The following is a 26,458-nucleotide window of genomic DNA, read 5'->3' as shown; positions in this document are numbered from 1 at the left end:
CTAATAGTCGTGCGATTAACCCCCTAGGACAAAACAGCTTTTGGTAGCAAACATACTCATGTATTTATCATCGAAAGTCGATGTAGTTTGCAAATCCGTCAAAAGTTCAAAAAACCATTTTCAAATTCAATTTCCTTCATTACATTCATCGTCCAAGCGTGGTTTTTTTTTCTCTGATTGTCGATCCGTTTTATTCTGCCTAACACTGGAATATTAAAAATTAGGAATTAGAAATCAACGAGATTGAAAAATGTGTAGATTTACTTGGCTTTCGCTCGACATTTCGGCCCCCAATTTTTTTCAGGGTTCTCTTGAAATCGAACAAGTTTCTGCATCCTCGACGACGGATTTCCTTTGGGGTGAGTCGTAAAATCGGCTTGAATTGTAACAGGTCGGCTCAAAATATAGTCAGCAGGGGTTGGTTTATCTGACAGCGGTCGTGGCCATGTCTTATCTGGATACTGCTTTTTGGCAAAGCCTAAGAGTAAAAGAAGCTTGTATAAAGTTAATTGTTTGACTCAAATAAAGATATTTACCTTGAAATAAATCCCAAATGACCGACATAGGAGCATCCGTTTTAATGGAGAGCGGGTAACAATGAGAGAGGGACACGCAGTATCCAGCATTGAGAATTGCTGATCGGAACATGACTAACGAAGGAACACTTAGCTTCAACAAGGATGCTGTCGCGTCGAGGCTTAAATACAAAGGATAATTTGGCAGTTCTTCAGATATCACGCTTAAAATGCCACGGATTCGTTTCTCAGTTTTTAGTTCTCCGAGTTCAGGATTATCCAAACTTGTAAGCAGTGACTGAACAAAATCCAAGTCATGAATTGGTTGCGAATAAAGAGGGCCACCAAAATTTAAGCGAGATTGACAAAATTCACATTTGGCATCTGTAGGTGGTCCAGAAGCCCTTGAAAATATCTTTCCCAGTGTTTTTGGTGGTGATCCACCAGCTCCTTTTGGACATTTCCTATCCTCTGTTTTCATCAAAGGTTGCCAGGATATGTTGTGACATCCAACACATTGATAAACCTGCCAATAGTAAAAGCAAAATAACGTTTGAATATCAGTATCACCTAGCCGTCTTAATGATTAATAGACCCACCATTGAAAGTTTTGATGCTGATGCTTTGCACTGATTTTTTCCAGTGTGCACAATCACGAAAATACGCACGTAGAAGTCAACAGAAACAGAAAGAAGTGGTTGAATGTATCGTCCATATCTTGCAGCAGAGGTCTGAAGAAACTGAAGAATAATCCGCAATGCCTAATCAAAGAAACACAGCACTATCAATCTGAATCCGATTAAATTTCAAAGGTTTTTACCATTTCGTGACAAGCTTTGGTTTTGATCGAAACACTTGCGTACTTGGCGTAGCATGTTTCTGGGACATTGCCACAAAGAATAGCCTAAAATTGTTAAGTCCTTTATTATTAAGAAACTTGTAAAAATGAAGTAATAATAATACCATGTCGGTGGCAGTAACCATTAGAAGACCTCCATCAGCCACACACTGAACTGCAGCATCAACAAATGGTGAAGGTGACCCATAAGGATCAATATCAACACAGTGAAATTTTTTTTTGTATCTGTGTTGATACATCAGGATCCTTTAAAAAATGAAGAGAAAAATAAGATGTTTTGAGAAAGTATGATCTATACTGTACAAGTTCAAATTACGATGCATCTCCTTCATTAGGAGTAATCAAATGGGAAACATCATTCATTTGACTGTTTGATGTTATGCTTTCAACAGCGGAAGATGACAAGTCATTGGCAATAATGTTTTTGAGTCCTCCAACTTCTTTGGCATATCTGATTGATCTCAACCCAGAGGCAGATAAGGCTTCCAGTACAGTCAAGCCATTCTGTTACAATAAGTTTGAAATGTTTTGATGCTATTAATACATTTTGAATAAAAACTAGTCTAAATTGGTAGATAGTAAAATACCTCATAAACTTCCCCTGGTTTAAGGAATGTTTCACCAACAAAACTTTTGTCAGTTTTTTTCATTTGGTCTAAGGAATACTGTCTCAAAACAGCAATGCTGTAAAGAATCTTTCGATTAATACATAATGAAAAAAAGACTGATATCTTAAAAATATCACCTGAGGTCCCGGTTAAATTCTTGAACAGGATTATAGAAAACATTGTCCTCAGATCCAGGAAAGCAGACTTGTGCTTTTCCTTCAGTTATCAGGGTTCCTTGGATTGTGGGTTCTTTTTTTACTTTACTGTGATCTTCTTGAGAATTACTCGTCATAACTTCTAAATTAGCATCAGTGGATGAAGGTTGATTATTCACACTTCCACTTTCATCAACACAATCAGCCATCGTACTTCTGTAATGGATTGCACGTGGAAAGAAAAAAGAAAGATTGATGTTCAAAAGAGGAGAGGCAGACGAATTTCAAAAACAACGTTGTCGACCCTTTGTTTTGATGTTGGTTATGAAAAGTTTTCGCTGAATTAAATTTTGATTTGCATCAACTAAAGTTTTACAATTCTCTGTTAAATAATGAAATTTTTAAATATCTCATATCCTTCTACGCACACATGATTCATCGTACTACAATTCAGCTGTCAAATCAGCTGTCAAGTGTCGACAACGTCGTGCTCGACCGGCTCATTGCAGTTGTCATCGCCGGCTGTAGCTCAACTTTTTCGTAACTTTGGTTTGTTCTTGATTTTATATTCAAATTCAAAATCTTACCTCATGTTCAATATTTCGAGGAATACACTTCGTTTTCGCCCCTTATCTCATCATGCTTTTCGATTGATACATGAATCTAATAAGGGGTGTGAAAGCAATGCTCGTGGAACCATAAAGTTTTTCAACACACTTTTGAAAAATCCTTCGGGTTTATTTGGCGGGTTAATTATATTGTTTTGGCCTGCTTTTACACGCTATTTTTTTTTGTATTAAAATCTAATATAAATTCCATTTGTTTACAGATATTCCCAATTTGCTAACCAATTTTCCGTCAAAATGTCTGAAGTTGCTGTGAAGGATTTTGTTCTCCCGAATGAACAGCCTGTGGTTCCCTTGGAATGTGTTACTGCATTTGAAAATTTAACTGCTAATGAAAAAGCTTATGCACATCACCTCAGTAAGGCTTCATGGTATGGTGGATTGATTGTTTTGATTCAGGTTAGTAAAGTCTAATATACAGCAACAGTTGTTCAGATGTTAACAATTAAAAGTCTGTTATGTATAGACATCAGTTGAATCAGGGTCACTCTTCTCCATTCTTCACCAAGTTTTTAGCCAGGAAAGTGTCGATGACCTGAAGAAACAAGCCTTAGAGAATGGATTGTCAGAAGATGAATTCCAGGTATAGTATAAATTTTTCATGTGTAGTAAGGTCCTGTCTTTATTTAAAATGTTAAATGTTAATTCCAGGCTGTTCTTGTATTTACCTGTGGTGTCTATGCAAATATGGGCAATTACAAAGGCTTTGGGGACTCTAAAATAATTCCAAACATTACAGCTGATAAACTTGAAAAATTCCTGATTGCGTCGAAAGCTTTCCAAAGCAATGCCGACCTAGTAAAAGTGTGGAACCGAATCAAGAACTTAATTTATGACTTGAGCCCCAAAAAGTGTCACCTTGGCCTTGGTGACAAAGGAACCACAACATATTTCTCATCAAATTGTACCAGTGAAGATGCCGATATTGTTAACCGGTATTTCAAGTCCATTCAAATGGAGGGTTACAATAATCGTGTAATAAAAACCGAAGCCAATGGCGTTGCACACTATGAGGTAAATTTCGGTTTTATTTTTTAAATATTCGTGAATTGATTTTGATTTTATTTTGCTTAGATCCGTTTGGCTTCTGTTGAAACCGGTCCTATGGCTGGAATTACTCGCGAACCGGAGTCATTTGAGGGACATCAATTTAGTGTAACTCGTGGAGATTACTCTCCGCTTTTGAAGTTAGTTGTTGAAGAACTGCAGAAAGCTAAGGTGAAATTAGGACCCAGCACATATCTTTATTACTTGTTATCTCAATATTATGCTTTTAGAAATTCGCCGCTAACGACGTTGAAGCGGCCATGCTAACCGAGTACATCAACTCATTTACTACGGGTTCGCTAAATGATCATAAAAATGGGTCGCGTCATTGGGTCAAGAACAAGGGACCCGTTATTGAAACGTAAATTTTTGCTCTTTATACTTCCCAATTTAAGTTTCTTACTCAATAGCTTTTTTATCCAGATATATTGGCTTTATTGAAACATATCGTGATCCGGCCGGCATGCGTGGCGAGTTCGAAGGTTTTGTCGCCGTTGTGAATAAAGTCATGTCAGCTAAATTCGGAGTATTGGTGGCTGGTGCCGAAAACTTTTTGCCGCTGCTTCCGTGGGCCTCAACATTTGAGACGGACAAATACCTGAAACCAGATTTCACTTCGTTGGATGTATTGACTTTCAGTGGTAGTGGTATACCCGCTGGAATCAATATCCCCAATTGTAAGGATAACTGAAAATAGTATTTTGTTTTCTTTCGTTTACACCGGAGTTTTGCAATTTTAGATGGTGAAATCCGACAGGACGAAGGTTTCAAGAACGTCTCATTGGGCAACGTCATTCCTGCTTCCTACAAGGACCCAAATATTTTCTTCATCTCTGAAGCAGACAAGCAACTTTTGATTCGTCACAACACCGAGTCGTTTGAATTGCAAGTCGGTCTGCACGAATTGCTGGGCCATGGTAGCGGTAAATTGTTCCGTAAAAATCCCGATGGTAGTTACAACTTCGACATGGATAGCGTTAAGGCATCACTGGACTCTGGTGAAGAGGTTTGTTGCAAAATTTCTTGATTAGAGCTTTATCATATCTTAATTGCGTTTGTGTGTAGCTGTCTTGGTACGAAGAAGGTGAAACCTACGACTCGAAGTTTTCTACAATTTCATCTTCATACGAAGAGTGCCGAGCAGAATGTGTTGGCCTTTATTTGTCTCTCAATGATGACGTTTTAAAGTAATAAGCTTACAAAAATTTATTTTCTTCTTATTGATTTTATGACACGATCGTTTTTTGTGTGATTAAGGATTTTCGGTCACGAAGGTGAAAAGGCACAGGATATTATTTACGTTAACTGGCTCAGTCTGCTTCTAAATGGTTCGACGAGAGCCATGGAGTTTTACAACCCAAAAACGCAGTCGTGGATGCAGGTCTGTAAAACGTTCGGCAGAGTATTTAGGTAGAGCTGCTTCTGTAATGCTTCTTTGAATTATAGGCTCATTCGCAAGCCCGATACGTTATCCTTCAAGTGCTTTTGGAGGCTGGCCAGGGTTTGGTAAATGTTGCCAAGGTAATCGGAAGTGACGGCAAAGATGATTTGTTGCTTTCGCTCGACAGATCCAAAATCAGCACCGTGGGAAAAGAAGCCCTTGGCATTTTCCTTCGTAAACTTCAAGTAATTTATTCGTCCTTTTTTGCTTAATGATTGTCTTTTTGCATAATTTTGATTTTTCGCTAATAAATCAAAGGTTTACAAGTCGACCGGCAATGTAGAAGCTGCTCGGGCCATGTATGCTAAATATTCTGAAGTCTCTTCAACTGGCCCATATCCATTTGCTGAGTGGCGAGCTATGATTCTTGAAAAGAAGCAGCCCAGGAAGATTTTTGTCCAGTCCAACACCCGACTTGAAGGTATGAAGTAAATCCCGTTTCTCAAGAAAATCCGTTTCAAAAAATTATTGACGGTATAGGGGAGACGGTGAAGCTGGTGGAGTATGGATCCAGTGTTTCGGGAATGATCCAATCCTGGAATGAACGCTACGAAACGAGTTCCCTTGTTCACCAAGCACTAGAAGAGTTGTGGGTTAAAGATGAACCATTCTTTGTCTAATCATATACATTTTTTTATTACAAGTTTACGATACAAAGTTATTGAATAAACTTAAACTGTCGCAGTGAAATGGCATTTCTCCATCAATATTATTTAACATTTGGATATTAACGAGAAGTTGAATTGCTTGGATCGGATCGTGACAAGGGATTGATGATTCTTTACAAAAGGACTTTGATCGTTTTCATAAAATCTCGAGTGCCCAAATGCTTGCGGAGACTAAAATAAATAAGTGTTGATGGTTCAACGTTTCGTCCTTTGATAGTATAAATTTTGAGAGCTGTAAAGTTCAAACTTCTCTAAAACACAACAGCGTTTACTCTGCTTGATTCAAGCGCACATAATTCATAAAGCAAAATCATTTAAAAAAAACATTCTTCAGTCTGTGAATTTGAATGCATGAGGCAAAAGGCTAGGTACTAATTATTAATTAATCATAATTCATAATTGCTCACACTTTGTTGTGTCGCGAAGCAATATTGATTGAATCGCCAGATTCAGTGCATCCATTCATCGCCCGCCTTTTGTAAAAGTTTCAACGACGAATGACGTTTTCGCGATGGAAAAAACTTGATGATTGATGTCTACTCCTTCGGTACACACAGCGGCAACTTTTAGCCCGTGAATGTTGTATGCGTAGACGACCGTACGTGTCCGCTGACGAAGATCAACTTGCCAACAGAGTTCTTGAAAAGTTTAGAATGAATCTTAAGAGTGCCAAGTATTCGCCATGTAAGCCAAGTGCCTTATATCAGTACACAGCACGCAACAACTCTTTCCTAGAATATAGCCCGACATCTTAGAATCCAAGATAGCTCTGCCAGAAAACGAGGCATTAAAACTTTAGTCTCTTAAATTACCAAATTCCCCTGGCCCGTAATTGGTTGGGCGTCGATTTAAAAAAAAATGACAAATGCTCTGCGGGCAGAGAAAATAGGCAGAGAAAATATGGTTCTTTAACAGAGCAGTTGTTTGTGCTTTACAGCCCAGGGAGGAAAAGTCTTGAAATGGTTTAAATGAACGCTATATTACATCGTATCGTATTATATAGAGGCAATTTTAGCCTTGAAACGGCAATAGGTTTGAACTGAACGGCACACTGCAGCCCCTGCTGCATAGGACTTTTATGCTATACAGAATGGGAGATATAAACATTGTCCCTGACAAGATTGGAATTATTTACGAGCGACATTAAAGAGCTCAGCAGAGGCGAGGAAAATTCCTTTCATCCGCTTGAAATCCTCCACGTATATATATATACATCCGACAATGTATACAGCTGCACTACTGTATTACAGTTGCATTATTATCACGACGACGACGCTCTCCATTTTTATTTTATTTTATCCCCCTTTAGCGCAGAGTATACAGTAGCTGACTGGATATGATCCATTTTGTGTCTCTCGAAACTATTGTTTCCAATCCTTTGTCTGTTTTTTATCATTTGATTTCGTCGTGCTGGCGCTGGAGTAGGAAAAAGTCCTTGACTTCCAAGAATATCGGCTTCCTTTCACAGTTAACTCCATACGTGTATAGTCTAGTCTAACATGGGGCGGAAGTGCGTCAGCTTCAGAGAACATCTATCTATTTGATGATTTTATATTCGAAACGCTGCACTTATTTCTTATTCTACTTCCGGCGTGCCCAGCATCCAACAGAGTATTGTCGTTCGTCTATTCGTCCGCTGCTGCTGCTGCTCCGTGGTGAAAAAGATTGCGCATAATGCCGCGAATTCTTATATTCTCCATTGTTCACAGATAATTAAATCTAGGGCGGGTTTGGTTCCCGACAATGGCAGAGCGACATCACATCTCCTCCATTCCGTGACGCATGTTTGCGTGGCGGATTCCTTTGCACTCCAGTTCTAAATCCTCCGGGAAATATTTGCGCACGGCATCTGTGCTGCTGCTGGTCCTTCATCTCTTCATAATCATTTGGCGGGTTCGACGTACCGTAAGGTACGTAGCTAGTCGCAGTTATTTCGGAACCCCGGACTATTATGCGGCAGCCAGCCAGGATATGTCTGATTCTCGCTTGACGTTATTCTATTCGTTTTTGTCTTTTTCGGGCGTTCGTTCCTGGATTTCCTCATTAGTAACTTATTTCTACACGGCAAACGGTATTGTACGTCTTTGTGTCGCACGTCATCATCGTGTAGATCTATATATTTCTTCTCCCGTCGCCATGGCAACATGTCCCCCCTCTCTCTTCATTTTCTCCTTGGTTTCAACGCTAAATAATAGCCCGTCCATTTCGTTGCAACATTTGATTTGACAAACTTCATCTTTTCTTCGTCTTCTCTCTCGCTGCTGCTGCAGCCCGGACAATGTTGCCGAGTAACTGTCACTGTCGTCCCGCCGGCGTTGTCTTTGTGTTTTGCCCATTTCTAATTCGAATGGCTTCTCCGTCCCATCAGCACATGTTATTTCATCTCTTAATGGCAATAATATTCCCGGTATCTTGTGTCAACCGGGCCGCAGACGATGGAAAAATAAGGCGGGACTCCATTATATGAGTCGCATCTATAAGACGCCGCCGCCGAATGACGTTGGAAACGTATCCAGCGACGTCATATCAACATATTTGCCTGTCTTCATCATCATCAAATGAGATGGAAATTAAAAAAGAAACGAAATAGATATTGTGGGAGGGAAAAAAAACACACACACAACTAATTTGGGCCGTCTTTCGCATGTGAATATCTCTGCTCGATAATATCTCCGCGACGGACGAGCGCGCGGCGGTGATGACAAGCCAAACTCGACGCCGCCAAGAGAGATAATTACATTAGAAACCGCAGCAGCAGTAAGGGAATGGGAGACGCCGGAAGCAAGCGGCTGGATGACGTCAATGCCTTCGCTTAGAGAGATATATTCGCCGGAGAAGTTAGACATGTCATAATCACGCCCTCTCCTGGCGGCAAGCGCGGCTCTATAAAGGCGCTCATAGATATCGGCGCGATGACGCTCGAGCTGCCCCAGCAGATGCGATTCCCAAGACAACACTCGGCGTCGACGTTGTCTGCATTTGACGCGCGCGGTCTCAGTGTTACTGGCCGTGGGTTGTTATTGTTGTTGCTAGACTGATGATGTGACGGCACATCGACGGTTGAATATTAGCGGAGGATTACGGCGAGGTCAAAGTCCTGCGATAGACATTTTTTCGGCCACGAGACTTTGAGACGATGAATGCGATCGCCTTGATGAACGACACGTGACGCATTCCATTCGGTGCTCGAGTTACAATCAACGATCATCTGGTCGTCTCTCCTGTTAACCAGGCAACAGGATCTACTACACTTCCGCCGAGAAGATAAGAGCGAAGGGCGAATGTTTCCGATATCTCTCATCTCATCCAACATCTTTCTCGCTAACGAGTTGTGCAGTTGACACGTCTGTGACGACATCATATGCGTAACGAGGTCCCGAGGATTAATCCTCGAGACGGCCGCCTCCGCAATGTTGCGTATAAAAAGCGAAAACCTTATTCTTCTCCAAAAAGCAGCCAGTCGTATTATATAGTGCTGCTGCCGCCGCCGCTAGATCATCTGACACCCTCCCTGGGCTCTCGGAGGAAAACACTAGACGTCATTTTCACTGTTGGATAGATGTACTACACTTAATGGGCTTTCCTGACACAATCTTGAGTAATTGACGGTTCAGTTATCGGGGATTTATTTTGAAGAAATCCTCCTTAAAAGCAGCAAAATTGACGGTTAATGGACCATTGTGGGAAAGCTTTTTTATAAGTGAGAGAGCCAGTTCTTGTTGGCTTATCTCTATATAGGAACAGGGAGTGCAAGAGATAAATATGGACACAGAGTCTATGCCGTTGGAGATAGAAAGTGAAACTCGAGTTTCTGCAAATATGGACAGGAATACAAATCGACTGCGATGGGATTTCTGGCCCGCCATTGCAAATGTTGGCCAAGCCCATTTGCGGATACCTACATTAGATATTATGCGGGTGAATAGTAGTATTGGGAATCGATTTACAAAAGACTGGCGAGTTATTCGACAAACAATAGTGCAGCAGAGTAGAGCTATTGTGAAGAGATAAAGGATCCGTCGCGATTGAATGTTTCACGTCAATCTTCTCCTATTTCCTTGCGAGAGTTCCCATTCGTCTGTTTCCGCTTTTCTCTTTCTCGCTTTTTTCTCTTGTCAATGTTTGCTCGATGCATGATTGCCAAAGTGTTTGTCTCGTGCACAACGACGATTCTCCTATCTAGCCAGATCTATAGAAACGGCCGGTCTATATCTATTTGTCATATACTATATCATCGGCTATATAGTATACTCATCTCCTACTCAAATAATATGGAGGATGTCCTTCGATTTGCAATCTCTATTATCCAGCACATCTCTTATCTACTTCCTTTTCTATTTATCCAGCAGACAAAAAGAGTCGCCCTTTCGTTTTGTCCTCTGCTGCCCGATATTATTACATTTACATCGAGATTGTAATACACGAAGATGAGCCGCGGAGCAGCAAACAGGGTGAGACACGCCAACAAACCCCATCCCAGTTCTTAATCAGAACGTGGGATGTGATACAACTTGAAAGTAAATCGCTATATTAAGCCAAGAGCTTGATCTCCGTTATATATTACTCGCAGAAAAATGAAGTCGTCTATCAAAGTTGAAGGAAAGAACAATTGTCGCGTGTATGTCTTGCGTTTTCTGTCGGTTGAAGAGCTTTGCATTTTCATGGCGTCCGTCGTCCCTTTTATCGAGTCCCCATTGAATATAAAAAATCCTCTCGACTATTTTTGTCCTGTTTGTCGTCCGTGTTATGTCGCCCTCATCCATTGCGGCTCGAGTTCTCCACAAGAGGTCGGTCGAGATGGAAGTGAACAAAAGGCCCCATGACTCAAGCATTTCAGTCACGGATCAACTTTGTCCCCTTTTAAACATTTCAAGAGTAGATTCGACATATTCTGACGGAACGTTTGTTTTATTTAAATAGACATTTCGGATTTTACCCTCGCACAGACCTCAGCAGAAATTGACCTCCCGATAGTGTCGCCTCCCAACACAGCAGTACGCAGTCATGAAAAGGTTAACAATGGATATCAGATCGTACGCAGCTTGTAATTGAACTAGGAAACGATGCAGTATTCAAGTCTAAATCAATAATATAATCATGTTGTTTCCGATGAAATCTGGAAATAATGGCCGGAAAGGAATTAGACGTATCTTAGTATATCAGAAATCGGCTTTGCGTTCACTATACGCTGGGCTGCCGGGTTCAAAACAAATCGGTGAATAGTACACATAATCCTAACTGAGTTTATAGACGCTGTGTTCGGATTAAATAATCTATTAAGGACATCAATTTTTGGAAACACGGGGGAACGGCCCTCGATGGGCTCGGTCTTGACATTCAATCTCGTCTAACATTATTATTCCCATCCACACATAAATAGTTAAGTATTTAGTCTCATTAGATTACAGGCCAAAGATGCATGCAGCACGTTTGCACGTGAGCATTCGATTTTTGAGTGCGGGGGGTTATAGTTTCATTATCGCTTCATCATCGTCTCCAAAGTTGCACCTCTCCCTGTGGAGAAGAGGGGCCCGTGCCTGATTCAGTCCAATTAACGTCAAGTGCCTCCTCGTCTATGTCTGCTGCTGCTGTATTATATCACGAAAATCTGTGTGTGTCCTATTCTCGGTGGATATGAAGCCATCAGCGTAAGAGAGTAAAGACGAGCGTCGGTCACGTTCTTCCGCGCCATAGTTTCCCACATCAACAACTCCCTCCCTCTGCTGGCCGCGCGTACATCTCCCCATCTCTTTGATATACTTTACTTTCTCCATGGCTGGGCTCTGCTTCTCTCTAATGGATCGTCGTGTTTGCTCGACTTGGTCCCTCCACTTTGTTGGGAGGCGCATGTCATCAACAGCAGTCGCGGGGCTTTGCGCCCGATTACCGATGCCCTATAGTATATTATGTATAGCGAATAACGGCACATATGTGCCGGGTTATTGGGGAGTGAGTCAAAAAAGGATTGAAAAGATTTGGAAGACAAGAAGTGCCAAAGAAAAGTAAATAGAGCTACATCATAATGCAGCACTGCGCCATCTCTTTTATTGGTCGTCCTCATTTCGGAGGATCGAAATCAGCTCGGGGATTTGGAATCATCTTCTTCCCATTGGGTGTTATGCTAGCAATCTAAAAGAGACCCCCCAATGTTAGTTCCATGCGCCCAACCAGCAAGAAAATGTATACATCATCTAAAGGAGAGTGAGAAGAGGATGTGGTGATTCGATTCTAGGAATAATAATAACGACTGCTGGCGGCCATGCAGTCCGCAAAACTCGTGAGCGCGCTCCAACCCACGCCCAAATTCGTACTATATAGACTTGCGCTGATGGGAATGTATATTACTGTCGAGACAGCTCAATTGGATCATCTTCAAACCTAGAAGAGCTTCTCGGCGTTTCGTTCATCCCCCCTTTTCTGTCATTTCCGCCTTAAATTTCTATGGCTTTTTTTTTTACTTTCTGATTTTCAAATTTAATTTTTTTTTGTTGTTGTTGGCAGCTGTTTGGAGACAAAGGCGAGTCTCGTTCCGTCGTCGAATAATTGAGTGGCGCACGCTGTAATAGATGATGTCTAATAAACTGTAACGTAATAACGCCAGCAAGTCGCTTGATGTCATTAGGCGACGACGGCGGCGGCGACCCTGGCACGTCTGTCTATCGCCTGACGCTATTTTGATGTGAGCCTTCGTCGTGAAATAGGAATAAAAGTGGGCCGTGAAAACCAAAACAAACATAGCGAATATTAGACGGGTCGGTGTGTCACTACACATCCGGCGCAAAGTCAACAACAGTGGACGATTTTAGCCGCTAAAGTTCTCACCTTATGATGCATTCAATTCATGTTGTCCCGCCGGTTGTGTGTGTTAGTCACACCATCTCGGTACTCGTTGTGTCGTGAATGATGTTGGCGAGTGCTGTGCGCTGGCAATGCATATTATAACGGGGCCATCGACCGAGACGCGTAACAAACATCAACACCCGAACGGAATAGCATAACAGCAGCACAGCAGCGGCGGTGGAGATTTGAAAATAGCCCCCACGGGACGGTACTGCCAGTCGGAATAGAAGGCAGCAAGAAAAGAAGAGTGTCAACTTTCTCATGCAAAACTTGTCCATCACACTTTCCCCCCGCGCAGCACACAACCACGTACTGCTGTCCTCCTGCCCATCAGACAAATAAGCCCGCCGTGTGCTGCTGCTGCTGTGCAGCAAGCGCTTCTTTCTCGTTTATAAACGACATGGCGCAAGAGTGCTTTCCTCGTTCACAAGTTCACACAAGTGTGTGTCTAAGCCACACAATCACGAGCGTTCTGGGAAAAGCTGTAATAACGCTTGTCATATATAAATTTAGAAACAAGGAAAACTTGGGCTGTTCGTCTCTGATAGGTATATGAGTAGTTGTTCAGAGTCATCGCCAGAGACTGTAGATCTGTCGAGTTCGTGATTGGACTCTCTGAGATTGAGTCGGATTGAGTTACATGATGTCGGAAACACCAGCGAATTTTCAATCAGGCATTTATAACACATTTGACGGCGGAATATCGCACCATGTTTTTCTAACGAACGTTAGAATCGGTATAACGAATCGAAAATTATTTAAACAATATTGGGGATTTTCTCATTGTTCAAGTAGGTATCTATAAAGTGATAAAGACTAGCAACAACATAATTTGGAACGAGGAGGTGCCGGTGTGGCGGCAGTTCATTCTTGGTAAAAAAAAAAATGGTCTTGATGAACTTTGCTTCAAGTGTTTCAAATTCAAATATTTTCAAATGTGATGGTTTACCCACGCAGAAAAAGTTGTGAAAGACAAAACAAGCCTAATCTGCACAGTAGTTTGAGAAATAATTTAAGTGAATCATTACTGAGAAAAAAACAAAAACAGAGAGAGAAAACAGTTGCAGTCAACCGCCTAGCTTAGGAATAAACGTACTCCGAAACGATTTATAATCAACGACACCCAAAATTGTCCAAAAGGAAGAACAGAGATCAATTTTGTCCTACCATTATGCCTGGGAAATACAGCCAGGCATCCAAAGTTGCTCCATCCATCCGCTGAAGATTAGAGTTACACCAGAAGGGATAGGGTAAAAAGGGTGTCCTCGTGAATACACTCACATTCACATGAGCGTACACGAATACATTTAAAGAAAAGGGGGAAAAGAGAGATCCATCATTCGATTGACAATTCATTTGATTGTATTCCTATACAATTGGATGCTTTTCATCTAAATAAAAATAGAAAATGGGTTACGAAAAAATATTGACAGAAACAACAAGTCAGGAAAAGTTGAAAATGAGACACTGGGTAAACTCTAAAAGTTTACAAATGAGAGAATGAAAGGTTTACAAGTACAGGTTTACACTGCACTGATGCAGGATATGCAACATTAAAATATTTAGTAGGTCACAGGTCAATAAAAGTAAAGGAAATATAATTACCCCAGACGATGATCCTGAGATTGTTGCTGGTGACAGGTTAACACCTGCACAAGAAAAACTTGCATATTGTGTGGGTGTGATGGTGTGATGGATGGCTCTGGACTCAAATCTGCAAAAAAGAAAAAGGTTATATAGCACAAACAAAAAATTATACCATGCATCGACAGGGCAATCACATGATAAATGCTAGTCAACTAACATTTCACTAATTTGAAACAGGTTTAACTCTTTTATAGCTCCCACAATCATTCTATTTGTATTCTTAATTTTATTTACCCGCTAAACAGCATGGAGCATGACGGTTATCACAAGAAAATAAATAAATAACAATATAAATCTTAAACTTTTGTCGCTGACTTTTTCAAAATTTTTGGATTAAACAAAGCAGACGAAACCTGTTCAATTTTCTACTAATAATCAGCATGCTTTGTTTACGATATCGATAGAAATTAGAAATGATAAAAAATCAAATTACCCCCTAAAAATCCAAGTACCGCTCAAAACGACAAGGGAATAAGTTGAGGGGAAAAGTTTTTGTTGAAATCTTCCAAAAAATCGATACTTCTTTCAATAAATCCAAACCGCAAAAAAACGATAAAAGCAGTTTAATCGGTTAATCACTCGCATCCGCTGAACAGATCGGAATTATGGAATTATGTTTACATCAAATTGCTCGTCTCAACAAGTTTGATTACGACCATCCTTGGAACAGACATCAGCACCAAAGACCGTCTTGGATGGAATTAATTACTATGGAATGCCTATAAAGTTAATGTCTATAGTTGAGAATTTGTTTTATCTAGGAGCCCCACCGCCGTGTTGATATATTGTCTGCCGAATAGGCAACGACGGAGCTGCTCTTATGTAACCGATTCTAGAGTCGTTGTAACTAATTGCCTAGACGAGCGGAGCTGCCTGCATATCACCCCTTTTTGAATTGCATGGCTGGTCACGTAATAAAACGGCCCGTCGTATCAAATGTGTCGTAAATATTAAAATAAATCAGAAATAATAGCTAATATAAGAAAATAAGAAGAATTATCTTCAGTCTAGACGTGTATTTCATTTTTTTTTTTCATTTTTTCTGTATTTATTATCATCGTTTTATTCACGTGACGCACGCGCCAAAAAGAAAAAGAAAAATACAACTCAATCTCCAACATAGCGCTCTCATCTTTCTCTTTTGGGAAAAAGAAAATAATGAAATCAACTAAAAAATTCAAATAGAGCGCGCACATCAATAAGAAATGACGCCACAGTATATCGATATGATACAGAGACACATCATCATATACGCGGTGGCAGCGGAACCAAATAATCGATGTTTTCCGGGTCGAACAACAAAACACAAAAGGGAGAGATATGATGATCGACAAATAAAAGACACGGGAGTAATAACGATAATGAGCCATAGGTAATACAGGTATATATGTAATATGTGGTGTATAATATGTATAATATAATATATGCTGAGACACACAGGAGACACGCAATCGCACACAAACCCATTTCATATAGGACGCAGACATTTGGAAGAATAAAAACAACAAGAGGCTGAAAAGAAAAACCAGAAAAGATTTTTTGGCGTCAAAAGTTCTAAAGAAAAACCAAATTCAAAGAAGATGTAAGATTTTTTGAAATTATTTGATGGGCATATAATACAACGCACACACACCCAGAGGCATTCACGCATCAAATGACGTACACACGCACATATAATATTGTGATATAGTGTAATAATCAGGACCCACGTTTGATTTGTTGAATTTGGTTTTCTCTTGTTTTGAAATGTTTTATACTGATGCCGATGTTATAACAACTCGATCGATGGACAACCGACTCCATTAAAGTCTATGGCGAATGGTCGTTACATTGTCTAACTACTGTATTGCTGCTGATCCTGCCTGATTGAATCAAATCCACTGGTGCACGTATGTATACGCGTCTATACAAGAATAGAACGTAACAGCACAGGCCAGATGAAGATTTGGTATTCATTACACGGAAACTTATTAGTATAGATATGATGACCTAAAACGGAGGAGATTGAAGGGGGGCCAGTCCGGTGGTGCGCTATGTATAGTGAGTAGGTATAATAATAATTTGGTTTGCGGGCGCGGGCATGTGGGGGATATATAATAATAAGAATGGTGGTAACACAGTCCGAACTCTCTATATTCCGTTACATATGTCTGTGTTGTGTATACGCGCAAATAGAATTAGACGTTTTTACTTTTTTTTCTCAGTTATAATCGATATAATAATAATTGGTATATAGTGGTCTCTGAATGTTAATGTTTTTGTTTTCCCAGTCGTCGTTTTAGTCGTCGTCAAAACTAACCTACACAGCAAGGCACACATTATATATATCGATGGTTATATATATATAACACGCATTTTGATGTAGCTACTTAAACCGGTATGAATTCCATGATACCATTTGTGTCATTCACTCGACGTACATACTATGCAAGCGCTTGTATCTCTTTTTTTCAAGCATTGTCTTTTTCACTCTGTCCTGCGGTTCAATTCTTATTTTCCCTTGCGTCACAAACTGAATTTTATTGGAAGGGGCGTCTCTCATACACACTTATTATATTCGCAGTTCGCAATCATAAAAATTCTTTTCGGTCGCCTCAACATATGACTTTTTATCAATTCATTCCAGACAGTCAAATCACCAAAGAAAAAGTGATGAAAGTCACGCAACGATGACTGTATACAGCATGATGCGCGGTCCCAGTTCGGTGAACATAATCAGAAACACAAAATAAAAAGTAAAAAACATGTGAAAGGAAAAAATAAAAATAAAAAATAGAATGCAATGGTGTGAAAGAAAACAAAGTTTCGAATCGACCGCCAATTTTTTCTTTTCTTTTCAAAATGAAATTTTCAAAACGAAACGAGGAGAAGCGACGACGAAATGCTGACACACCCAACTCTACTTCTTTTTTTCTTTTTGGAAATTCTTTCACTTTTTCAATATTTTTCGCATGGATTTATATTCGTTCCGACTGTGTGATAAAAAGAATTCACGACGGATAAATAGAGTTCCGCATTTTCATCTTTCTCTCGTCCTACTTATTCGAGCTCTTGTTTTGATTCTTTTCTTCAAATAATCTGATTTCAGTTTCAGAAATTCCTGACGGAGTTTTTTTGGTATTTTCCCGCTTTGACTTTGCTTTGAAAGTGTTGCGTCGGCGGATGAGTCGCGTTGAATAAAACATGGGCGATGACTTTGCAGAAAAATAATAAAAAAAGAGCTATGTTGGTTGGGTTTTTTGTTTTTGTCTTATTTTTTTTGTTCTTCCTTCCCGATTCACTCTTCCTGTTTGAGTCCGAGAGATGGGGCCTCTTCGGTCCGTCCGCTGGATGACGTCTCGACGAGCGAGTGGAGTTCGCCGGAGCTTTCGATGCGTCTCAATTCGCGAACGACTTGTTCGTGTTCGTCGAGAAGCCGAGCAAATTCATCCCGTCGGTGGCGGACTTCATCCTATTAAAATACATCAACAAACGCCGTAAGGTTATTACGCGAATGCCCGGTGGAAAAAAACAAAAGAAAAATGTACAAACAAGAAATTCACGTTCGCAACAAGAACATTCGCGACGAGAGTTGCATGCTGTTGCCATTGCTCAATTTTTCCAAGAATTTTCCCGAAATAGATGGGTGGATCCCTTTTTTTCTTTTTGTGTGTGTGCTTTTCTTTTTCACCTTTTATATTTACAGTAGAAATAAAAGCGAGTCGCGGATCGAACAAGGATCCGCTGCTGCTGCAGGAGCAATTGGGTCAGCAGAACATTTTTGGGAGCAGCAGACCGTGACCGTCTCTCTCAATAATATCCCCTTTCCCCTCAGCCAAAACGCTATCCAGTTCAATGCCATTCTCAGGTTTACCACCAGACAGAAACTTCGGGGCGCGGGATTCGTGCGAAAAGAGATTTACCAGACGTAGTAGTATCATCACGCCGTGTCGTGCTGTTTATAACCAACATTCTATCTGCTGCTGCTGCTGCTGCTGGACGGAATGGTTGCCCAGCAGGACCTCGGACAACCAATAACAATCGACTGTAAAATAAGGTGTCGGGAGGACTTGCCTTGATCTGTTGAAGCCTCGTCTCACTTTCCTCCCTGGACGTGGATCCGCGGCTGCCGCGGGAGCACTGGCTGATGTCGGAGCGGGCATCTGCGTTGTCGTCAAACACCTCGTTATTACTACTCTCCTGCTGGCCCTCGGCCGACGTCTGGTGTTGGATGTAGAACTGGTGGTGGTGATGCGAGTCCGAGTAATAATGCTGCCCTCCTCCGCTGTTGTTGTCACAGTCGCCGTCCACGTCGTCCACCACGATGCTGTTGACGCGTTATCGACCGAGTTAACGATCCGCCATTACCACAGCCATTCCAAGACATTTCCCCCCAAAAAAAATTAGAAAAGAAGATCAGATTTTGTTGGCTGCATTGAAAACATTCGACCACCCACAGAGTGTGTGTTGCCAACAATAAACAAACGGTCGTGAGTTTTTAGCGAACGGCGTACTACCGGGAGAAACAAGTCAGATGTTGTTGTCTGTGGTTTAGTAGGTCACCACGAAAGAAAACGGACAAAATAAGGTGCATCCGTTGCAACCCAAAAATGATATTGGGCTGCTGTGACGCACCAAAGGAATAATCTATCGGCTGCGGCTCCTGTACTATATAGTCCCCATCAATAAAGATCCTGCCGGATGCTATTCCTTCTTTCTTTTGATTTGGTTATACGTCTCAGCATCAGCTGCTGGGCCAAAGAAGAAAAAGAAGTGCAATTTCCCGCCGCTATAGAGATGTGCATAGCGGCGGTAGCGAACCGTATCGGAGATTTGATCGTCGATCCATCAGATCCCGCTTTCCTGCGCCACTCACCTCCCCTTCATACTTTTTTTTTCCAGCCTGTCGTTCGTTGCTCGCGTCCGTTCGTTCTCCACCGCCTTTGGCCTTGGGGGTTCGTGAGCGTTTCATTTTTCTTTTTTTTTCTCTCCCCCCTCACTCCATCTTATTATTATGCTATTCAACACTCACCAGCAACTGTGTGTGTGTGTGTGCTGTGCGGGATCTTTCGGCTTTTACGTCACAGACTTATTCGTTTGCGGGCGACGTCGGGAGTTTTTGCGGCTATTTTTGAACCAGGAAAATAACAAAATAAGAAGAAAATACGTTCGGAGTGGAGGAGGAGGAGAGAGAGTAGCTCATAGGAATGAAACTCATCCGTGCCGCATTCCCATTTCAAACTGAAAAATTGCGTCATTTGTCAGTTGAGGGATTTTATTGGACCATCCTTGCCTATTTCAAAAATGGCGGGACATTTGTTTCTCCCCCTCGAGCGTATAATGCCTTATCACACAATGGTCCGTGTTTATTGTTATATACTCCTCAGACACAAAATGTCTAATACATGTAACGGTTATGACGCAACATACCTGACGCACGATTGCAGTTTGGGTCGGTCGCCGTTGGTCCCGGCAGCTCCGTTCATCCCGCACATGGACAATTCCGATCCTGCATCAAATCCAACATAAACCGTTATCATACATGGATGCAACCCATTTTGGAGAGAAAAATAAGAAACAAACTAGACATAGAGTCATCGATTCGGCGAAATTTCGGGCTGGTTATTTACATAATAAGGACCTTGGCACGGCGATGGCATTGATTTTGGCGATGAGATAACATGCAATGACCCACTCTCCCGATTTAGCATCGGTCCAAAAGTCTCATCAGCAAATCTGTCCACGCGTCTGACAGTATGTAGACTGACGTTGTTTTTGCCATAATAATGGAGGGGACCGAAACTTAAAATCTGATATAATAATAAAATAAATTTAGAAAGATGAGGGGGGGGGGGTCGGTAGTTGACTCTTTCATCGTTTGCCAATCTCTCTCTCTCTCGAGATACTTTTTTTCATTGTTATGTGTAACTGTATAAAATAAAATAAAAAAGCAAGTCCTGCAAGGAGTGCAGCATACTAAAAATATTTACAGGAGATAATGGAAAACCGGCTCGATGTTTGTACACAGAGAAAATATTTTTTTAAAAAAGACGCGCACACACACACGGACAGAATGCAAACGCGGCGACTGTGACGTCAATGAGGGTATAATGAATGCGTGTTGTTGTTGTTGCCCTCAACCGATGGCAACTATCCGTCTCTGACTCTGTCCGCATCTGTCGTGTCAGCGTTTACAGCCGAACAGCAGACCTCCTCCCCCCTACAAAAGACAAGCCGATTGACGTCGGCTAAAATGTCCACAGACAACGATACATATAAATCAACCACCAGGATATGCGTGTTTTTTTTCCCTGTTTGTTACAGATGTGTACAAGTGCTGGATATTAAAGTACTGGTGGTGCGAGAGAGCAAGGAAACCAAATGTAAAAAGGCGGATGCGCTAAAGATAGTGTGTGATGTGCACACACGCAATCGATTTCCGATTGTTTCTCAAACAATTACAACAGCTCAAAGGAGGGAGAGAGATAAAAGGGAGCTGGGGGAAACCCACGTCGATTTGTTATCACGAGAAGACCAAAGGAAACGGGTAAAAAAAAAAGATCTATTTCCAAACGAGAATTAAAATGATGTTGTTGATTTTTCGTTTTTATTTTTTACGTAATGTTTGCTGTTGGGAATTGCTTTGGCCGGTCTTTATAGATTATATTTCTCGATGGGAAGAGGGTTATGGGTGATCGAGTCCGAACACGACGGACTTTGGGTCCGAGCGTGTTTCTTATTGTTCCGTTTTTGTGGGGGTGTTGTTGTGCAGGCGGCGGGATCGAATTCAGCGATGACGCAAATCAGCGAAAGCCCAGTACTTGCCAAAGGAGAGCAAATAAGCGTGTGCCAGTAAATAGAGCCAATGGTGAGACCAAGATAGAAGAAGAGAACTTTAAACTTCCGCCAAAGATGACGTCAGCGCGCCAAATGAGACCGCACGCCAGCAACTCTCGGGCGGATATTGGCTCCTCCGCGTCCATCGCATTAAGACAATCAGCAACAGAAGAGAAGAAAAACTAACGTCGAGACGGAGAAATGATGGCAGCAATATAAGAGGCAAGCCAATCCAATACGTCTTATGTATAGGCATGTATAAGGCAGGTGAGAGAGCTACACCTACGTGCTCAAAATGCGTCATCACTACACTGTTTTTTGTTGCCCCCTCCCGCTTCTGTTGACTTTAAATTATTATTATTATTATTATTAGCTTGTGTCTAATACACCTGACGTTTGTTGTCCCCCCGCCCATCTGCGTGACTATACTGCACGCTGCTGGTATAGTTATATAATCAATCAGTTGGCCGATTGGATTTGGAATTTTCTTGAGCTCCCAAGGAAATGAGATGTACATAACGAAAACTTAAAACTGAGAGGAAGTAAAAAATAAATAATAATAAATACACGAAAGAACGCGGGACTGGGCTGCTGACGTTCGTTCATTATTTATTAACCGAGTGGAATATATAAGGACCCGTTCCGGACCCGTCACTTAGCAGCCAGTCAGACCCCCAGCCCCGTTCACGTTTGCATGTAACGCCGTTATTATTATTATTTAGCGTTATAGTTTGCCGCACAAGTCCAGCAGTTCACCTCGTAATTGTTTCTGGGAGCCAATCAATTATATAACACTAACGCCCCGCGCAATTATTATGTTACTTTTTATGCCCGCCAGATTCCACCAGTCTTTTGTTTTTTTATTATTATTATTCCACATCAGACGTTAACTCAATTAGAAGCCGGCAAAGTTTTTTTGAAAAAAAAGAACTGTGCATGACGTTATTTTTGTTTTCCCCCCCGCTCCTTGATGGTTTTCTTGTCTAACTTGTTTGTCATTCACGTTGGAATGGAATGCGACCCGGCCCGTCGTTGGGAAATGAAGAGAAACATACTACCCTAGGACGCGGTGGCCCCGGTTGTGCCGTAAGGAACGAACGGGGGTAGTAACCGACCCCCCCCCCCCCCCAAAAAAAAAAAAAAAAAAAAACACAAAATCCATTCGGGAACTGTTGTGGGAGGGAGATTCGATCTCCTTTACCCCCGTTGGGTCTAGAAATAGAATCGCTAATGGATCGAGTGTGGGGAGAGCCAGCAACCACGTCAAGGACCCTCTTTTTTCTACTCTCTCCCACGCTGTGACGTCATAGTAAAAACTGGCCGACCAGAAAAAAAAAAAAAGTTTTGACCGCTCCTGGATTCCAGCCAGACAGTTTCCAGTTTCGCCACTGGGCCTACAGATGATGTCCACACAACAGCGCATTGATCTCGCAATAGAATCGCACTCGGTCGTAAATTCTGCGATATCCCCCCCTCCTCGATCTTGTATAGACTTGAAAAAACGAAAAGTGCACAAGACTCTTGTTCAACTTACATATCAGTCGAATATTTGGAAACAACGCCCCGTCGAATGGCACACAAGGGGGAAAGTTTGATTATATTCCCGATCCTGGTTCTATACGGGGAATCACTTGAACGTGTAGATCAATGCAGCCGAGATGATAGTCGATATATAATAGCTGGCAATCCTGTCTCTCTTCAGCTATATATGAATCCCCGCACTCTGCCCTCTAGACACGTTTGCGAAATGATCGATAAACGCGATGACAGGGAGACCAAAAAAATATGGAAATTTTCGTTTTTTTTCCTCCTCTCCTCCACGATGAAATCGGTGAGCAGTCAGTCGCATTGGAAAAACAAAACAAGACGCACTCACAAATCTTTTTTTTTCTAGGAAAATCTGACAGATTTTTTGAATCTATCCGTCATCAAATCGCAGCATTTAATCTCCCTGAGATGTGCGCAGCAGACGCCAAGAGGTTTGATTCGTGTATATGCCTATAGCTCCGTCACACGCCGTTGCCTAGTTATAATTACTCCAGCTTGATTGAATTCATTAAAAGCGGCAGCCATATATATATAACGGGAGAAGCGCTATTTCTACATCGGGAATATTGAAATAAAAAATGTCCGCTATTACGGTGCGGAATCAAAGGGATTGGAGAGTACTTGCGCGCATTTCTCCTGGGCTTTCTGTTTGATTCAATCAATTTCACGAACGAAAATGCTGGATACTTTGGCGTCTCGTACTCTCGAGCGTCGCTAATGCGATTAGAATAAATGAGAACCCAACTGTACGCAAAGGAGTGTACGACAGTTGCACACACTGGTCGTGAGCGCTTTTACCCCCGATGATTATCCGCAGCCGGGCCTATATTATCCTATATAGTTAAATAGGAAATGAGGGTTGGAATCAAAAGATAAATAATACCAGGAGCCTGTGGCAATTGTCACGGTCGACTCGACGGCAACAAAAGGAAACGACGAACAAATCAAATAACAAATAACAACAGATGAAGCGCAAAGAATAAAATGTATATATATCTAGTGTTGCGGGCGCCGAACAAAATGGATAGAAAACGAAAGAAATTGGATTGCAAACGACGATGAAAATATTCTCGCATTATATCGACTACCTAATTCTATAACAGGGAAAAAGAAAACGACACTGGAGCCATTGTAAACGCACGAAATCAGCTGGAGAATCAAAGCTGTTGGGGAGCAACGGCGCGGTAGGTTGGTGGCGCGATGGTGTCGGGTAGAAATTTTGTTTTCATAAGGATAGGAATACAAAAATAAAAATATTCTCTACTTCTCTTTTGTCGTGCTTCTCTCGCCCTCCCTTTTTCTTCCGCCCACATTAACAAGGTGAAGCCCCTTGGAGACAAGTCACTCACAATTTTCGATGTCAATGTCAAAAAAAAGGGGCGACAAATGAAATGGAATGACGTCAAAGGCGAAACAAAAACAGCACAAAATAAAAGAACCCAATCATTTCTTTTTATTCTTACAAATTAAGTGTCAAACGCAACTACGACACTTGTGACAAAAATTATTAAAAAGACGGGGGGGACCACCAGAGCGCGAGATGATCATACGCAATCAAGTGGGGGGGAGAGAGATGACATCCGGGCGTCTCACATCCGGTGTCTTTTATGATGCCCCCACAACAAAAACCCAACGTCACAACAACAACAACAACAACAAAAACAGCCGTGAAAAATTAAAGATAGAGAGACTCTGGACTTACCGGTAGTCAAGTAAATGGTCGTCATGATGAGAAATAGCCCGTAAGAAAGTTGTTTGTTCAAAACTTCAACGAGAAATGATGATTGTCAGTGACGTGGGTAAGAGTATGGCGAAGACCGGCGGCACTGATGTGTGTCGTTTTTCTCTGATATGTCCAGACTCCTCCTTGCCTTTTTTGATGATGGCGGCGGTCAAGTGTTTTTGATGTTTGGAAAACTCGTCGTGTGTGTGGGCGATGCCGGAATCGATTGAAATCAGTTGGATCCAACAATAGAAATAAACTCGTTGCAAGTCGACAGTTGACAAGGAAATGGCAACCAAGAGAAAAAGGTTTCCAAAATCAGCGAATGACAGAATAAGAGAGAGAGAGATCCTGACTCGTTCGAGTCTAGTGAACGATTGACAAAGAAAGCCGAGGGAGTAGCACACTTGTATAGAGCTTAGACGTTGCGTGAGCTCTACTCTACACTGTTGGGTCGAGGTGGGACTATAGCAGCCGATAGGATAGGTGGGAGGTGGCATGGCGGTGGTGGCAGCACGGTCGGTACGACGAGAGTCCTTCTCCAAAGAGTCGCCGCCGCTACTGCTACGACTGCTACTGCATTTCCCTTGATATGACGAGGCTACACATCTGAAAAAACCCTCTTGTTGTTGCGTGTGAGCAGCACTGTGCCACTCGACAAGAGTCGGCAGGAAAAAGGATCAACGACTTTGGGTCTCTCTCATCCAGGTCTTTGGGTGCACAAAGGATAGGGCGAAAAAGGAATAAGGATTTCTACACAACATTGTATTAATGGTCACACACATCATCATCATCGTCTTCTTTCAACCATGTTGGCAATGATGGAGGAAACTGATCCATTCGCTCGCGGTGAGCTGCTACCTCAGTTTCTTGTCAACTTGATCCACCGGATTTGGCAGTCTATATGGATTGCTATTTTGCTGTGTGCTGACGAAAAACGGGATCTACTTCTTCTTCTTCTTCTACATCGCGTGAAATTTATTTCAATGTGAACGAGATATACGACCCGAGAAATAATAAGGGATGTGGCTTAGCATCTATGGGTGTGGGCGCAGGTGCCGTTTCCTTATATTCATCTATATTTCTCTCTTCGGCTTGAATTATATATTAAAAAGTAGTCTATGTACTCTGATACAGCTGCCGCTACTGCTGCTGGACTGCGGGGTTTTGTATTTTTATTATGCATATAATATACGAATAGAGAAGATATGGGACCTTTTCCTTATTCTTGCCCGCCTCCATTGTCTGTGCCCCGTGAAACTCGAAACCCTGTGAATGTATACGACGAGGCTTATTACCAGTGAAGACTGTCAGCCCGCATCTAATATTGCTGTCGAGTGGCACCGCCCTCTCTTCCATTTACGTCATCGTATCGTCACACTACATATGCTCCGGCTCTTTCCTCTTAACTTGGCTAACATAATATACTTTAGAGAGAGGAGACACAGTTCAGCAGCAGCCGAAGAAAGAGGTGAATATAACATATAAAAGACGCCAAAGCGTATGTGCTCTTATGGTGTATATCTTATAGAGGAAAAAAGACAACTATATAGTGACGTCGATTCCATGGCGTCGAGGGGTGGCAGGAGAGAGAAAGTGAAAATAGAAAGAAAAGAAAAAGGGGGTGGTGGTGGTGAGACACCCAATTCCATCCAACTCGGCTGTGTGTGTGTACGCCATATATATATATATATGTCTAAAAGCGCTTTTGGGTCCTTGGAGAAACTTTGGAGCGTCGTCGACGTCGTCACGCCTTTGACGTCAGCAAAAAGACGTTCCCGTCTATACTCTCTCTCTCTCTCTCTGCTGATTCCCCCCCACCACCATCAGTTTTTCTTTCTCACACTTTTCTTCTTTTACACAGAGTGTTGTTCACGGTTTTTCACTTGTGTCTCCTTATCAAAACTCGCTGGCTCCTGATACATATACAACAACTGAAAAGTCTGCTTTCTAATATAGAGAGAG

The 26,458-nt window shown here is 41.7% G+C and overlaps 3 protein-coding genes across 4 annotated transcripts; 1 reads left to right on the top strand and 2 right to left on the bottom strand.

The window, feature by feature from the left end:
- Nucleotides 1–44: 44 nt before the first annotated feature.
- On the bottom strand, nt 45–2,414 carry LOC124336783 (tRNA (guanine(26)-N(2))-dimethyltransferase-like). The gene is made up of 9 exons (XM_046790574.1): nt 2,120–2,414; nt 1,962–2,058; nt 1,691–1,878; nt 1,479–1,620; nt 1,336–1,419; nt 1,115–1,276; nt 537–1,041; nt 265–478; nt 45–205 (listed from the first exon to the last, which is right to left on the bottom strand). Exons 1-9 carry the CDS (start codon nt 2,344–2,346, stop codon nt 127–129), a joined length of 1,698 nt encoding a protein of 565 aa, XP_046646530.1. The 5' UTR covers nt 2,347–2,414; the 3' UTR covers nt 45–126.
- A 166-nt stretch (nt 2,415–2,580) lies between these two features.
- On the top strand, nt 2,581–5,941 carry LOC124336782 (dipeptidyl peptidase 3-like). 2 transcript variants are annotated; one of them, XM_046790573.1, is made up of 13 exons: nt 2,581–2,686; nt 2,967–3,162; nt 3,230–3,346; nt 3,415–3,777; nt 3,838–3,981; nt 4,041–4,171; nt 4,234–4,487; nt 4,551–4,816; nt 4,876–4,997; nt 5,068–5,191; nt 5,257–5,436; nt 5,510–5,672; nt 5,732–5,941. In XM_046790573.1, exons 2-13 carry the CDS (start codon nt 3,001–3,003, stop codon nt 5,869–5,871), a joined length of 2,166 nt encoding a protein of 721 aa, XP_046646529.1. In that variant the 5' UTR covers nt 2,581–2,686; nt 2,967–3,000; the 3' UTR covers nt 5,872–5,941. The 2 variants fall into 2 exon arrangements, with proteins under 2 accessions (XP_046646529.1, XP_046646528.1); XM_046790572.1 differs by lacking the exon at nt 2,581–2,686 and adding an exon at nt 2,693–2,885.
- Nucleotides 5,942–15,405: 9,464 nt separating this feature from the next.
- LOC124338560 lies at nt 15,406–24,952 on the bottom strand. Its single transcript, XM_046792654.1, has 4 exons — nt 24,473–24,952; nt 19,816–19,894; nt 18,460–18,712; nt 15,406–17,857 (listed from the first exon to the last, which is right to left on the bottom strand). The coding sequence occupies exons 1-4, from the start codon at nt 24,495–24,497 to the stop codon at nt 17,684–17,686; spliced, it is 531 nt and encodes a 176-aa protein (XP_046648610.1). The 5' UTR covers nt 24,498–24,952; the 3' UTR covers nt 15,406–17,683.
- Between the last annotated feature and the right edge of the window lie 1,506 nt (nt 24,953–26,458).

This window comes from Daphnia pulicaria, chromosome 4, assembly GCF_021234035.1.
Source record: "Daphnia pulicaria isolate SC F1-1A chromosome 4, SC_F0-13Bv2, whole genome shotgun sequence".
NCBI classification, from domain to species: domain Eukaryota; kingdom Metazoa; phylum Arthropoda; class Branchiopoda; order Diplostraca; family Daphniidae; genus Daphnia; species Daphnia pulicaria.
This window is presented reverse-complemented; position numbering and strand designations above follow the sequence as displayed.